The 16,090-nt window shown below is 39.1% G+C and overlaps 1 protein-coding gene across 2 annotated transcripts in view; it reads right to left on the bottom strand.

Annotated features, from left to right (window-relative positions):
* Positions 1-16,090, bottom strand: part of CACNA2D1 (calcium voltage-gated channel auxiliary subunit alpha2delta 1) — a 642,840-nt gene that overhangs the window by 12,411 nt on the left and 614,339 nt on the right. For both annotated transcript variants that reach the window (XM_006117144.4, XM_075926367.1), the window contains 7 exons: positions 15,278-15,349; positions 13,790-13,942; positions 13,625-13,677; positions 10,812-10,867; positions 10,551-10,680; positions 8,000-8,112; positions 2,175-2,257 (listed from right to left, as the gene is read on the bottom strand). In XM_006117144.4, coding sequence (XP_006117206.1) covers positions 2,175-2,257; positions 8,000-8,112; positions 10,551-10,680; positions 10,812-10,867; positions 13,625-13,677; positions 13,790-13,942; positions 15,278-15,349 — 660 coding nt within the window. The remainder of the gene's footprint in view (positions 1-2,174; positions 2,258-7,999; positions 8,113-10,550; positions 10,681-10,811; positions 10,868-13,624; positions 13,678-13,789; positions 13,943-15,277; positions 15,350-16,090) is intronic.

Raw genomic sequence — 16,090 nt, 5'->3', positions numbered from 1 at the left:
TGGGGGGGAGGAGTTTTATACCAAAGCCTGGAAAGATAAGGTTTTGGGGTACTTTTATGGGCCCCCACTTCTGCATTCATCATGTCAGAGTGGGGAATCAGCCTTGACAGGTATAAAAATAGTTTCTAAAAATATGAAATCTGCAGTTTTGGAGTCAAATGCTGTAAAATACAGGTTCATGTGTGTTACTATACAAGCAACATCATCACAGCAAATAAGTACCTAAACCACACCATCAGGTGTTCGTCCCCCTGCACATTCACTAACGCAATATGTTCCATCAAGTGCCAGCAGTGTCCCTTTGCCATGTTTATTGGACAAACTGGAAAGTCTCAACACCAAAGGACACAAATCAGATGTCAGGAATGGTAATTCATATAAACCTGTAGGGGAACATTTTAAATTCCCGGGTCATTCAGTAATGGATTGAAAGTAGCCATTCCTCTACAAAAGAATTTCAAAAAACGGTTACAAAGGAAAACAGATGAATGGGAATTCATTTGCAAATTCAAGACTATAACTTAGGACTGAATAAGTCCTTCAATTGGTTAACACATTAAAAAGGCAATTTTCCCTTTCTGGATATTCACATCTCCACAACAACTGCTGCAAATGACCCACTTCTACCCTGACTTGATTAGTTCCATTAACACAAGCAACTTCTCCCTTATATATACTTCTGCTTCTTTAACTCCCACTCCAAGATGACATCTAGACTACAAGCCTCTTTCGAAAGAGAGTGTCTAGACTACAAGCAGATTTTTTGAAAAAGTGAGCCGCTTTCTCTAGATGCTCTCTTTCGAAAAAGCACAGTTTGCATTCAATAGCGCCTTTTTTCGAAAGAGTAATTTAAAAAAAAAGGCATTATTCCTTGTAGAATGAGGTTTACTGCCACTGAAAAAAACTGCTGCGTTCTTTTGATTTACTTTCGAAAGAATGCGGCTGTAGTCTAGAAGCAGTTGAAGTTTTTCGAAAAAAGGCTACTTTTTTTGAAAAAACCCTGTAGTTTAGACACACCCCAAGTCATTTGATGAAATGGATTTTACCCATGAAATCTTATGTCCCAATATATCTGTTAATCTCTATGGGTATGTCTACACTGCCACCCTAGTTTGAACTAGGGTGGCTAATGTAGGCATTCGAAATTGCAAATGCAGCCCAGGATTTAAATATCCCGGGCTTTATTTGCATGTTCCCAGGCACCGCCATTGCAGGAGGAGTAACAGTAGTTCGAATTAGGAGCTTTAATTCAAACTACCTAGCCCATGCCGCATGTAACCGCGGGCAGGGAGTTCGAAATACGGGGCATTTAAAAATGGCGGAGCCTGGGAACAATCAAATAAAGCCCGGGATATTTTAATCCTGGGCTGCATTTGCAAATTCGAATGTCTACATTAGCTACCCTAGTTTGAACTAGGGTGGCAGTGCAGACATACCCTAAGATGCCACAGGATTCCTCATTGTTTTTGCAGATACAGACTAGCACGGTTACCCTTCTAAAAATTATCCCTCTATTTTTCCTTTCCTAAAGAAATGATTTGTCTTTGGCTCTAATCTTTAAAAATGAAAAAGTGAAAATTGTGGACACAGAAGGCAAGGTCTTCTGCTGGTGAAAATCAGTTGACTTCAGTGGAAATATGCAGATATACATGAGCTGAGAACCTGGCACACAGTGTCAATACACATTAAGACACATATTCCTAGTATTCCTATGAGGCATGACATATAAAAATAGCATTCTGTAAGGTCCAGATTTTTAAAGGCATTTCTTTGCCTACCTGCCTTTAAAAATCTGGTCCTGAGTATCTTTTCAGTATTCAGAAATAATGAATGCTTGCCAGAGCCATGGAGGAATTGTCTTTGGCACCACCATGTGCGGAAAACTAGGTTTCTTGGCTTATTACTACTCCAGGAATCATGTGTGAAAGTGCAGTGCTTACAATAAAAGCGGCTAAAAAAAGCAACTGTTAATTTAATGTTAATAATAGGACATTTGAAATAAATTGATTATGGTTCAGAACAAATAGTATGTTAAAAGAGAGATAGGTTATGTCATGAGCTGTCAGATCCACTAAAACACAGATTTTATTGTTGTTCTGAAATATCACCTATAACTGCTTTCACATGGAAAGACTCTATTTTAGAGTCTTACGTCCTTAAGAGTTCAATCTTACCCCATCATCTTTGTCAAAGCAGACATCAGGACCCTTTCTGTATCTTGGTTGCTTCACCATTTCACAAGGATTTGGACCTTCATCTAAACTTTAGCTAAGGAATGTAGCATTCTTTTTTCATGTACAACACATTAACAGCAGCAACATTTTAATTTCATTTTTACTATCAAACACAGCGTAAGCAGGGCCAAATACTTATGGCCTCGTCCATGACAGATACTTTGGCAGCTATGGCTTTATGATGATGTTGGTTGCATCACATTAACGGCCCACTGTTACTGTTCCTTATTAAAGAAAATGACATTAATACAGATCAAACGTACTTTGTTTTGACTTGAGCAAGGCTTTTGATACAGCCTTGCATGACCTTTTCATAAACAAGCTAAGGGAATGCAATCTAGATGGAGCTACTATAATGTGGGTGCATAACTGGCTAGAAAACTGTCCCCAGAAAAGAGTTATCAGTAATTCACAGTGAAGCTGGAAGAACGTGTTAAGGGGGGTCTGCAGGGATCAGTTCTTGTTCGGTTCAATATCATCTTCAATGATTTAGATAACAGCACAGAGAGCACTGATAAATGTTGTGTATGGTACTAAGATGGCTGGGGTTGCAAGTGCTTTGAAGGATTAGATTAAAATTCAAAATGAGTTGGACAAACTGGAGAAATGGTCAGAGGCAAATAGGATGAAATTCACTAAGGAAAATTGAAAAGTATTCCACTTAGAAAGGGACAACCAGTTGCACACATACAAAATGGGAAATGACTGCCTAAATAGTAGTACTGAGGAATGTGATTTGGGGCACATTGTGGATCATGAGGTAAATATGATTGAACAGTGTCACAATGTTTAAAAAAAAAGCAAACATCACTGTGGAATGTATTAGCAAGAGTTTTGTAAGTAAGCCACCAGTAGTAATTCTTCCATATTGTGTCCAGTTCTGGGCATCACATTTCAGGAAAGATGCGGACCAATTGGAAAAAGTCCAGAGAAGAACAACAAAAATGATTAAAGGTCTAGAAAACATGACCTATGAGGAAAGACTGAGAAAACCGTATTTGTTTAATCTGAAGAAGAGACAACTGTCAGAGGACATAACAGTTTTCGCGTATATAAAATGTTACAACGAGGAGTACATTTTCTTCTTCTTAATCTCTGATGATCAGACAAGATGCAATGGGTTTAAATTGCAGCAAGAGAGGTTTAGGTTGACCATTACGAAAAACTTCCTAACTATTGGAACAGTTAAGCACTGGAATAAATTGCACAGGAAAGTTATAGAATATCTATCTTTGTAGATTTTTAAGAGCATGTGAAACAAACACATGTCATGGATGATCTATATAATACTTAGTCCTGTCATGAGCACAGAGCACTTGATTAGATGACCTCTTGAGGTCCCTCTTCCAGTCCTATCATTCTGTGACTTGAAAGATAACCTTCTAGTGTTCCTAATCGTGGTAATAAAGATACACACTGCAAGACTATGCACGGGAAAAATAAGCAATCTAAAAACAGAATGTTTCATTACAGTTAATCCATCTCTCCAAAAAGTGGTATCTAGGTCAATGGAATAATTCTTGTCTATGTAACAGCTTAGATTGTCTTAACTATTTTCTCTCGGGGGAGGGATTTTCAGACTCCTGAGAGATGTAGCTGTGTAATTTTTCATTGTAGACTAGCCCATAATAAAGGACAAAGTTTTTTTCTTAGGATTTCAGCTTTAGAGTGCAAGAGAAAACAGACAAAATGGCGAAGTCAGGATCGCACATCATGTCAATGGCAGAAACAGGAATAGGACTTCCATGTTAGTTTAGGTTTTTTTTTAAAAAAAAATCTAATGCTTTAAAACATATTAGGGCCTTTGCAGGTTTTATCTGAGCTCTCTTGAACTCAAGGCATTCCTTTTACACCATTAGAGAAAATGTTATTATAACTAGACTTTAAAGTCATTACCACTGTCCCAATGCAAGACAGGGCACAACCTAATTTACTGTGGTCAGTATCCAAGATAACATGGGATTTGGTCCTAAACTTAAAATGTTAAAAAAATGTAAGTGAAAAGACAATATATGGTCAATTTCTTCCCTAATTCACATCCTAGCAGGATCCATCTACCCATCGACGCCAGGGTGGTGTACAGGTGATAAGATTTAGGTTATGGGAGGAGGGAGAGCTAGAAACAGGGATGATAATATGTAAAAGGCCATCTACATTGGCATATCCTACCAGATTACAGCAAGCAACACTTAATAGACACCTACAGAGGAAGAGCACTTCCCATCTGGGTGTTGTCATGCTACATCTGCAATTCACAATGGACCCATGTTGCAAAAAGAAAGCTTGGCTTAGTGATGCTCAGGTCAAAATTACGTATAGCAATTCCTTTAGTGAAAAGTTAGCCAGGCCAGCTGTTGAAGTTGTCATCCACTGCCCCTGGACTTGCAAAGTGCCCCTTGGGAAAGTTACACCATTTCTTGTTACATTCCCTTTAATAAGGCCTTGTACGCAACCTGTAGACCGTAACCACAATTAATCAAGCTGACATGGAGCTAAGTTGGTCAGGGTAGCAACCTACATTTACAGGGCGCTACTATGCTACAAATGCTGCTTCCACTGGTGTAACCCTCCCTTTCATCTGAAGGGCCAACAGATTTTCAGTCATAATTAATGTGATATTTAATGTATATTAAATATGTATTGATATTTTGCCAAGGGATTTCCATCATCTCCACCATAAGGAGCTTTACCATCTGATATAGGAGAAGCAATTTTTTAAAATTAGGATTTGCTAATCTCTCTTTTCCCTGCATGTCAGGAATATGTTTTTTAGCCACTATATTTTTCTACAGTCTATGTTAAGCAGTCAGATTTTGGCTCCCAGCTCAGTGCCGGAAGGCCTCTTCTGTGTACTTAAAGGCCAAAGAAGCGTACAAGGAGAATTGCTCTGGCACAGTATGTGCTGCCGATGCTGCTTGTGTCACTGTGGCTGGGATTATTTACCAGGGAGGGAGATGAGAAGGAGCAGCCATAGTCTTGAGCAGCCCACAGACAGCAGGAGAAAAGCTGATATAATTCAGAATAGTGGCCTGAAGGCGGGAGGCAACTTGTACAAAAGCTCTATAGTCAAGTCCTGTGTGGTATTTTTGAAAAAAAAAAAAAAAAAAAACCCTTCCCATTCCTGCATTGTTTCTTGCATTTTTATCTTGCTCCCAGCTGGAAAAAACTTTGGGTCCTGAAAATCCCGAGAGAGAGAGAGAGACTAAAAAAACAAAAACAAAAACCAACCAAACAAAAGGGTCAGGACTCTCTGGTCTGGCAGCATCTGTTGTCCCTCAGGACCCAGATGTTGATGGACCACAGAGCCCCTAGATTAGAAAGTCCTAGCAGCTGGGAGCGGGCACCAGCTGGGAGTCCAGCGCAGAGGGTTTGGTAGCTGGAGCATGGCGAGGGCTGCCAGTGGAGACAGGCCAGCATCCCAGGGACAGGGAGCCCAGGCAGGGTTGGCAGCAGAGTTGGGTGCAGCAGCCTGGGAGCAGGGAGCTTGGATGGGCCCAGCAGTAGGGATGTTAGATATCGTGTAATTGAATAGTCATGTAACCACATTAAATCTTAGTGGTTACACGATTATTCAATAGACCCTGGGGGCAGGACTGGCAGCCAGTGCACTTGCAGCCCTATTCCCGGGGAGCCCCTTGCCATCCTTGCTGCTGCCATCCTGCCTTTGTCCATGGTAAGCCTGGGCCTGCTGCACACGGAGGCTGCTTTGCACCAGCAGCCCCTGTCCATGGGGAGCTTGGACCCCCCATGGACAGGAGCTGCTGCCACTCCTCACTGCTGCCTCCGATACAGAGGCAGCAGCGTGGGGCGACAGGCAGGAGCTGATCTGCCTGTGGAGCCATTTTAAAAACCAGCTCCCCACCCGCCTCCATTGCGCTTTTAATCTGGCTCCCCACAGCACTGGCTCCTGCCTCCCCCCATACAAGCGATGGGGGGCAGATGGTTCTGTAGGACACGATGCATGCGTGGAACTAGCTTGAAAGCTGGCTCCCTGCATGTATTGGCTCCAGCCTGCCGCCTCGCTATCAGAGGCAGGAGTGTGGGATGAGTGGGAGCAGGCGGATCCAGAAGTTGTGGGGAGCTAGCTTTTAAGTCAGCTCCTCGTGGGCAATGGCTCCCAACCCTCTTCTGCCTCTGATGCAGTGGCTGCGCGGGGGGTGGAGGGGCAGGCAATGCATGTAGTCAAGAAGATTAACCAATAAGCCTAGGCTTATAGGTTAATCGTATATCCATCTACATGCTGACATACCTAGCCGGCACTGTATCCTTTTACCACTAAAATCATAAAACTAATCTTGCTTTAACCCTGTAAATATACTTTAACTCCTGGTATAACAGACATCAAATCTCTTTCTATCTATTGCTTAAATGTAAGTATTAAAACCTTAATTTTTTTTTAAATGAAAAACTTGCTTTACATTACTGAAACTCTATTTACAACACGCCAACAAGAGAGCTGGTGTTTCCCACAAATTATTGGAGCCTATCCAATCCAACTACAACACAGTATTGCACTGTGATCCAATACTACTGCAGGGCTCCAGTCTATGCTTTCCTTGTATTCCTCTCTGCTTCTTGTCCTCTATAAAGAAGCCCCCTTGGAGGCAGACAGAGATACTATATGGCCAGAATAGCTCCAACCCCCGCACAGGGACCTATTGACAGCTGCTGCTCCTGCATCCTGCAAAACCTCGCCACACTAGCAGTACAGTAATTGGAGGGTCCTGGCCCCATTATCCCTGTTTTGGGCTCTGCTTTCTGTGTTATGTTTCAGCAGAGGCATTCTCTTTATACTATCAGCTCTATTCAAAATGGCTGCAGACCCCAGCGCACCCAATACACCCCAAAAGGAGCTTTTCACTTCTTTAGACTGTCCCTGTATTGAGGGGAGGGAAACTAGCATGGTGATACGTGCTTAATGGTCCTCAGCACCTCAGGTAACATGTAACCGTGAAGCTCTGCCCTACCTAGGGTTGCCAGGTATTTTCACCTTCTGTCTGGTAAAAAAATTCAGAAAATACCGGACATCTAAAATCTCCAGTATTTTCTGATTTTTTCCTGGCTAGGAGGCAAAAATACCAGGTGCTTACCTGGGTCTGTAGGGGAGCTGGCTGGCCCAGAGCAGGAAGACAAGATGGTGGATGGCCACCAGCAGTCCTTTTTTTTTTTTTTGCTCAACAACTTTGGTCTTTTTTTTTCCCTCAAGAGAATTTTTTCCCCGTTTTTTTTTTTGGGGGGGGGGGTCAATATTTTTGGTTAAACCATCTAGCAACCCTAGCCTTGCCCCGTTCTCTTGCTTCAGGTCAGTCACCAACTTCTGTGACAAACTGTGGGGCTTGGGATGAACCTTCTGGTTCTCCGCAGAACACCCTGGTTCCAGGAAGCTACAATAACACCAGGAAATTATGACAACAAGCCACTACATAGAGCAGTGATGCCTGCCCTGACCTACTGATGAGTCATTCCAGTGTTCAGGCTTCAGGTGATTTTGCCTGGTAACAAAGGCTGGGAACAGGTATTAAGACCAGCTTATCAAATATATGTAAAAATAAAAATCTTAGCAAACTTGAAATGATTCCTTCAGAGACCGTTCTATGTTTTGTTCTATACAAAATCCAATTGATAATCATCTGATGATTCAAATACTAAAGTGATGTGTGTCAAAGAAATGAATATAAATAGACGATGTTTCTCCATATCCTGTTCTAGGATTTGGTCAACAAACATCAGTTTATGTCACTAGAAGTTCTGACTTTCAAGGATACCCGGCTTTTCTGCTTGCATCAATGGCTTTGGGTCACAGGAGCGGCACATCAGTTGGCTGTCACTAATTATAAACACTAGATTGGTGTTTGAAACCTTTTCTGCATGATAAAGTCTGGAAAAGAAACAAAATTCCAGTTAAAAAAAAGGCTACAGGTTATCTTCAGAGGCTTTTTGGCTTTTTACATTCACTAATGAGATCACAGATAGCACAACTTTATAGATTGTCTATATAGGGGACAGCTTTTTTTTTTTTTTTTTTTTTTTAAGAACAGCAAGGACCATTCAAAGGAAAATTTTGTAATCTTTATTGATGGATTGATCCACATTAGAGCGAATGCTGTGATTAAAAAACAGAAAAAGGGCAGAATGACCATATACCACTAGACAGCTAGTTGCATGGTGCTAAATCAGTAACTCCTCTAAGAAGGGAAACCAGTTCAGCTACAATTTCTCTACTGCCAATGAGGTTTGAAAAGAAAAGCCGCTCTAAATGAGATAGGAAACTTCATATGTATTGAAGAATATTACTGCATTTTCATGGCTTATTATCAGGTGTTTTTACAGTATATTTAGACAGCTAGATGGATAAACATCCAGGTGAGCTGAGAAATAAAAATAAAAAACAGTGACAAATAGGGATGTTGAATGGACCAGTTACCAGTAAACATATCAGCAAGCAGGAGGCTTACCACTATGCTTATTGCTTAGCTGGTTAATTGGCCATTGCCGGTTAATGCCGATGATGGCCAGCTGGGCTGGGCCAGAGCAGCCCTGGATACAAAGGGTCTGAAGGACCAGGTGGCAAGACCCTGTGGCTACAGTGGAACCATATGGCAGAATCAGGTCGGGAGTTAGGCCCTAAGTTAATTGGTTAAGTGCTAGTGTTTTCTCAAGCATTTTTACATCCTTAGTGACAAAGAAAATATTTTCTAATTGCCGAAGAAAAGCTTTCATGTTGTTCTGAATTTAGAGAAGCATTTTATTTGTAAACTGGCTTCCTGTCACTTTTTCACATATCTAACAAAAACAGGCAAAATGTATCTATTGGTGTATGTGGAACAAACTTCCCTGACCTTAGTGGAGTTTGTCCCACTGTCTGTATTTGACCCAACAGCTCCTTCAGGTCATCTGTAATCTTACAAATGACTCATTCACACTAGTTGGTCATTTTAGGGGGTCACATCTTTTCTGATTAAATCAGTGAAGGAGAATTTCTGAGGATTGCACTGTTTGTGCCCATAACAACACCATCCCACCCTTTATGAAATTCAGTATTTGACCCTGTACTGTGATTGTGTCCAATTCTTAGTGTGCACTTTGCTGGACTGAAATCCCCTATGAAACATTTGCTATGAATTCCTCAAGGCTTAGCTGTTTATAGAAGTTTTGTTGTCTCCAGCAGTTTCAAATAGTGCTAATAACTATGAGGCCTTGTCCTTGTAGACTCTGGCATGAGCCACTCTATTGTATGTAAGGTTATTACATTTCAAGGGAAGGATGAGCAGAGGCTACATGTGGGAATATATAAAGAGAAGCAATAAGTATACTTTTAGGCAGGAAGTGGAGGAACCAAGACTTGAAACCCTTCCTTATTCTTAAGAGTGTCAGATAAAGAAAAACAACATGCACACACAAACCACAACCAAAAAGACCTGAACAAAGTGGAATGGGAGGAGAGAAGGGTTTAAATGAATTTCTTGTTATGCTAGGGAGGTATTTAGCGCTGCGTTTCCCACTCTCCTGTTAATGCAAAGGAGTAATCGGGTTGCTGCATAGCAATGTTTCATTTAATACAGGGTCAGGTACCCTGTGCTGGTGATCCCTTCTTACCTTGACACTTACATCAGTTGTGCCACACCCATGCTGTGCCATAACACAGCCTAGATGTCCTCTTTTATCCATTTGTAGCTTAATGTTTGTTTAGGAATTTTAAACTGAATTAACAATGTTTATACAAAGGTATTCAAAGGGCTCCTCTTTTAGGATGCATGTTCATTCTATGGCAATTTAATAACTTGGTATGGAAGAAATTTTCAAGTCTCACAAAACTATACTGAGATTGTAACCTCTTTAACGAAAGCAGCAGCAACTCAAGGCAAAACATGAAAAGACTATTAACATTTTAACATTATGTACAAGGATGCACAGAAACATCTCTGTTCTGAAAATCTGTAATAGAACTCAAGAATTTCAAATAGTAAATTAGAAAAAATACAGTGAAAACAATTAAGAATAAAAACTATTAAACACCAATTATCCTATTAAAATATATATGGAGATAGTCCCATAAAAGAGAAAAACACAAGTTGGGGTAAAATAATTCAGTGCACTATTACTGTTCCAGTCTATGCTAACATGTAATATACATTCTAGTGTATATTATTGCACTGACCACTTGCATGTATACCTTTACCATTCTTACATACATGTGATATAGTTATGACACAGTATAGTTTATCCTTAATACAGTAAGGTAATTACTGACTTCTAAGATTAATATGCACAAAAAAGGCTTCTCTTTACATTCTGTATTTGAAGATGAAAACTTACCTGGAACAGTTTATACAGTCTACAATCCCACTGAAGGATTTATCATCATTTCCAAAGAAATACTGAGTTTGCTCAGTAATGCAGCTCTGTTTGGATAGGGCAACAGTGTAATCATCATCATCCATTTCCACTTATGAGAAAGAAAAAACAGAAACATTCACAACATATATAGTGTAGTGAGCAGCATTTGGCTGGTATCTGAATTCTTTTCTTCTAATTCATTCAAGACTATCTCTTTCATAAATATGAGTGTTGACTTACCTGCCTCAAGAAATCGTGGAAAAGTCAGGCCCAAAAACAGTTGTTGCAAGATAGACCTGAGCATAGAAAATACACTTTTGTTAAAGGAACCATCATTTTCCTCTACTTGGAACATAGCTGTGCTAATAAGGGAGCCCTGATTGCTGGGATATAATTGTTAATAAAACCAGCAACAACATATGTTAAATGCACTTATGCCAAATAATAGGAATGTGTTTCTCTAATATGTTACATTTTCTCTGTCATTTTCTTCTTCCCCTTCCAGTTACTGTCCCATATTATATTTTGACAGTTAATATCCACTGCCCCTCTTACCCATAATTCTGCTAGGAGAGATGCTGAAGAGCAGTTTGTCATTCTTTAATATCTCTGCAGAATGTGAAACAGGAATCCTGGGAGTCCTCTCACATTTAAACCAACTAGGCTGCCTTAAATGACAAGAGTCATATATAGCTCCAAGGGGCTTCAGGCATTTTACACTGATTAAATCTCACAACATGTCTGTGAGGCAGATAAATGCTACACTAGTCTAACTATGTCACGTAAAAATTCTCTCTGTGCTGGTGACTTGTATTGCTATCTTCACTGCTGCATTGCAGCACGTCCTTGTCATTTCTTACTTGATGCTGGAAAAATAAAGCTTAACACGAATAATGGTAAACTATTCATTTTCTGCATTCATGCCCACATCCCTCCTATTTCAATTATTGCATCCCAGTTATTGCAATCTCCTCTTTTCTGGTTTTCCTAATATTCACATTACCCAACTCTTCCTATCACAACCACATTACAGACCTTTCATCCTCACTTCCCCTCTTTGAATCCTCTCCGCCCATCCTTTTCTTCATTAACTTTAAACTACAAGGCCCTACTCCTGCCACTGAATCTGTCTCAATCTCTTATTGTGGCACCTTATTCCCTCATATGCTCTGCTCTCATTAACACCAGTTTTGATGACCCTTTAGTCTGCTTCTTCCATAGCTTAAGATAGTTTTTAAAGAAAATATATCCGCCAGTTATTTCTGTGGCTAAAGCGCTGCAATACTGCATCCAACACTGGGTTTATTTACATAACATCAGGACTGAGTTTGTTGCATAGACTGAGCACTTGTCTACAGGGATGAAGAGAAACCTCGTGGCATTCAATAGTGACTACGCTGGCTGACCCCAAAGGGAAGCCCTCATCTAGCTCGTTTTAGGTTAGAAGAAAGTGATCAAGTAACTCTCTGCTGATGAGAAAAAGAGGAAACTTGGAAAAATGGGGAAGACCCTCAAAGTTCCAAGAGTATAGAGGAAACTTAGTTAACTGAATCCTCATGCTCCCCAATTAAGCTTTGAAAGTTGTCACTCACTATCCTAGTCACATTTTTGCCCGAAACACAATAGTTAACCTTATCCCAGCGTCTCCTATTTCTCTGCATTTGCTTTCACTTGCTGCCTTGCTGAAATGCTCTCTGATCAGCCCTTTCCACTCCACTTCCCTAATGGCCTTCTCCAGTCTGTTTGTGGCCTAGATTCCATTTCAAAAATGTCTAATAAAAGCACTTTCTTATGGTGCTTTCAAGCGAAACCCTGTGGAAAACAAGCCACAAGTCTAAATTGAGTCCAGACCTTTGAGTTTGATTGGAACACTGATAAGGCACATTTCTCTGTTTGAGCAAAGCTTAGGTTTCATCCCTGGATCATTTCCCATCTTTATTTTTGAGGTTCATTTTTTTGTTCCAGAAAACAAAGATCTTAACTGTTCCTCTTAACTAAATGTAACCAATAATGAAAACAATTGTCCAAAGTCATCTTAGTACCATTTGTGAGATAACTGCTCTCTATATATTTGTTCAGCTGTGATATATTGCAATGCTTACCTCCAAATAGAGTAAATTACCTACCGCTGTGCTACAGAATATGCTCCACAAAATTTTATCATGAAGAACAGATAGTCACAGAGGGTAAAACTTCACACCACTGCAGAAGGCTTACACATCAAAACACTTAAGTCCTAATTAAATCTTTGCTGCATGGCTTTGCTATGACAAGATGCTTAATCTTTACAGGGCTGAATTTCATTATATATACACATTATGAAACTAACAAAATATTTTTTGTGGCTATTGCTGATTACTTCATAGATTTAATTCCAAAATGAGACAATTCTTTGTTATGAAGTTAGATCAGTTTCAAGGCTTATTTTGTCCTGTGTTTACCTGAAGATTGTAAACCACTGAAATGGCTATGAGATGAAATCCTGACTCCACTGAAGTCAAACTCAAAACTCTCACTATCAAACAATGATTTTTAAGTATATCTGGTGTTCTGAAATAAGAATTATGTTTTCCCAGAATTATGTTGTTTTGTGCCTAACAACATGGTTCACCGACCTCTCGAAAACTTCCTCAACCTGCTCATTTCATCATGCACTTGAAAAAGAAGAATGTGTGTGCTGAATTATGAATCCAACGAGTAAACCTGAAATCTGTACACCAGCAACCAAGATTTAAAACGATTCAACCCAAAACCAACTTCTCTGCCTACACATATTCAGTGTAGACTGAGAACAGAGAATTACAAAGTCTGAGGAGTCTCATTTTGATTTAAGATCAATAAAATGAAGTTTCCAAGGAGTGGGAGGACACTAAAAATGTTCACTATATAAGGCTGCAGAACCAGCACATAAGACTCCAGAACAGCTCCCAAAGATTTAAGAGTATTATTGTACATTGCCCCATAGGAAAAAGAGACAAATTGTTGACAAATATGTTTTCTTTTTATTGTTACTATGACTTTGGTATAAACATTGACAGAATACGTGAACTTACCAAGCGGCTGCAGAGGCCCACCAGCCAATATGCAAAATATCCGCTACTGTGGGCTAGAAAATGAAATATAAAGATTGCATCATCAGTAAAACATCTACATATAGGTAAGGAGAATACTGATAACTTGTCAAGGGAATACTCCTAATGTGACAAGAGGATACTGACCACATATGCAGAACGAAGGCCAGCTCCTTGTTTTGGTTCTTCTTCTGGATCACACACAGACTGATAGTCATAAGACTTGTTAAAGGCATATAAGGACAGGTTAAGGAGGTTTCGCATCAGGCCAGGGTCAATCTCACCAAAGAATCTTCCAATCTGGTACAGAAAATTATTTAAAAAAAGAGGAGTTAAAACACTTCTAAACTGATATCACATGGTAAACAACATACATATAATTTACATATATTGAAAAATGCTGTTGAAATCAAACAAGATATAAGCCCTACAATTCTTATAATAGTATGTGATGATAAATTACAAAAAGTCTTTCTTTTTTGCATTCATTTTGCATTTACTTTATATTCCATAAAATAATAAATTTTTTTCCAGATCTACTCAGGCAAAACTCTAAATGACTTCAAGGGAAGTTTGGCTCTGATTTACAGCTGCATAGCTTTGTTCGCTGCTTTTATTAGAAACTCCATAAGGGACCCATTTTTCAGTGGGACATCGACCTGACTATCTTCATATTTAACATCACTATCACTCTGAGTGTTTAGGTATTTCTTCCTATGAATAAATGACTGAGCAGGCAATCTTTTAAATGCAAATCCCAAGACTTTTTTGAATGTTCAACTCTTGATGTGACTACATAGTCGCTTGCATTTCTCCCTAATGTTTGTACTCATCCCATCAGCAGGTAGCATACAAAGAGATTTGGATATCTCCAATATAGTGCTTACCTCATTTTTCTATTTGAAAAAAGGTAGAACCAATCAAAAATAACTCTATGGCATATTTAGTACTTTTCTATATAATGCCTGAATTCTGTCTTTGAGGAGAAACCATCATCTTCATCATGCTGCAGTCTCATTAAACTGTAAGAATTAGATCCGATAGAAATTTTTTCATAGGGATTTTTTTTTATAAAAATGTATTTTGATTAAATTGAAATTTTCAATAATTGAGAACCAAAATATTTTTACATAAGTGTTCAAAGGTACTGGAAAAACGTGATTTGTTTCATAGAAAAAACACATCTTCATTTTCTCATACATTAACAAAGAATACCCCTATAATACAACACCCATACTACATTATTCTCTATGCTTCACACAGTCTGTCTCAGGGAAATGATGCAAACTCTCCATCCCATTTCTTATTCACTCCCTTAAATCACAATAACCAGAGCCACATTAGCACAGGCCAAGACATGTCAAGTCACTAGTAAGATAATGATAAAAGCTAGCAAATTATATGAAACTTGAAGTGTAGCAATTTTTCTTTATGGTTCAAACATGAGTTTTTGATTCATTGCCTCAAACTCTGCTAATTGTGATTTAAATAAATATAATGACTTCTATAATAGCCATTCTCCGTATTTGTATATTGAACTTTGGTTAACAGGTAATTTAAAATGATAAAACTCTGTCTTGACAGAGACACACATCCATCTCATCTTTAAATACTTGAATTTAAAAAAATTCATACCTGCTGGGTATACTCATCCCGATTTGACATCAAAAGAAAACCACCATCATCAAGAACAACACAGTCCACATGCTATTACAAGAAAAAAAAGGATCTTTTTCAGGAAATATACAGAAAACAATCCCTCATGAAAGCCTGATGGTCAGCCTTCCAGATATATCTTAAAATCAACATGGTCTGGATGGAAGTGTCCCTTTTCAATAGGAATCAGTTTAGCGACAAAGAATCTGCATGTTTCACCTAGTTTCCAACTCTCAAGATTTGAATTTTTAGGTAAAACATTAGTTTTTGGAGAACTCCACACACTCATTCTTCCCTTGCTGTAGTAACTTGACCCTATTTTTTCACCCAGCAATAACTTTACACCTGATATTCAAAGAGTATAAGAAGAGGAGACTATGTTCAGGACTCTAAGATATGAGGCAAATGGCCCTGGAATTCAAAGTGTTGTAAAAAAATAGATCAAAGGACTCACTTGTGGCTTAACTTTATGCTACTTATTTTGGTAAATTATTTATTCAGCTTAATTAACTAGACTTAAGAGTGTGACTAGACTAAGAGTGTGACTTCCTTACAAAATCTCTTCATACATGGATCAGAGCTCAGATAAAGGGATTGCCGCTTTTGATTTGATTTTAGCTCATAGGTGGAAACTCTTCTGATTTCCATCTTTTAGCAGTGGGAGTCTTTAAAAAAACTCAGCAAACCTGGGCTTTCTGCCTATAATTATTTTACATTATTTACTTTATTTTGCTCTGTTTTTTACACGCACCCACCTCCCCCATTCAGATGGCAAACCCCTTCTTCTCCAAC

The sequence above is a fragment of the Pelodiscus sinensis genome, chromosome 1 (assembly GCF_049634645.1).
Source record: "Pelodiscus sinensis isolate JC-2024 chromosome 1, ASM4963464v1, whole genome shotgun sequence".
Classification (NCBI taxonomy): domain Eukaryota; kingdom Metazoa; phylum Chordata; order Testudines; family Trionychidae; genus Pelodiscus; species Pelodiscus sinensis.
This window is presented reverse-complemented; position numbering and strand designations above follow the sequence as displayed.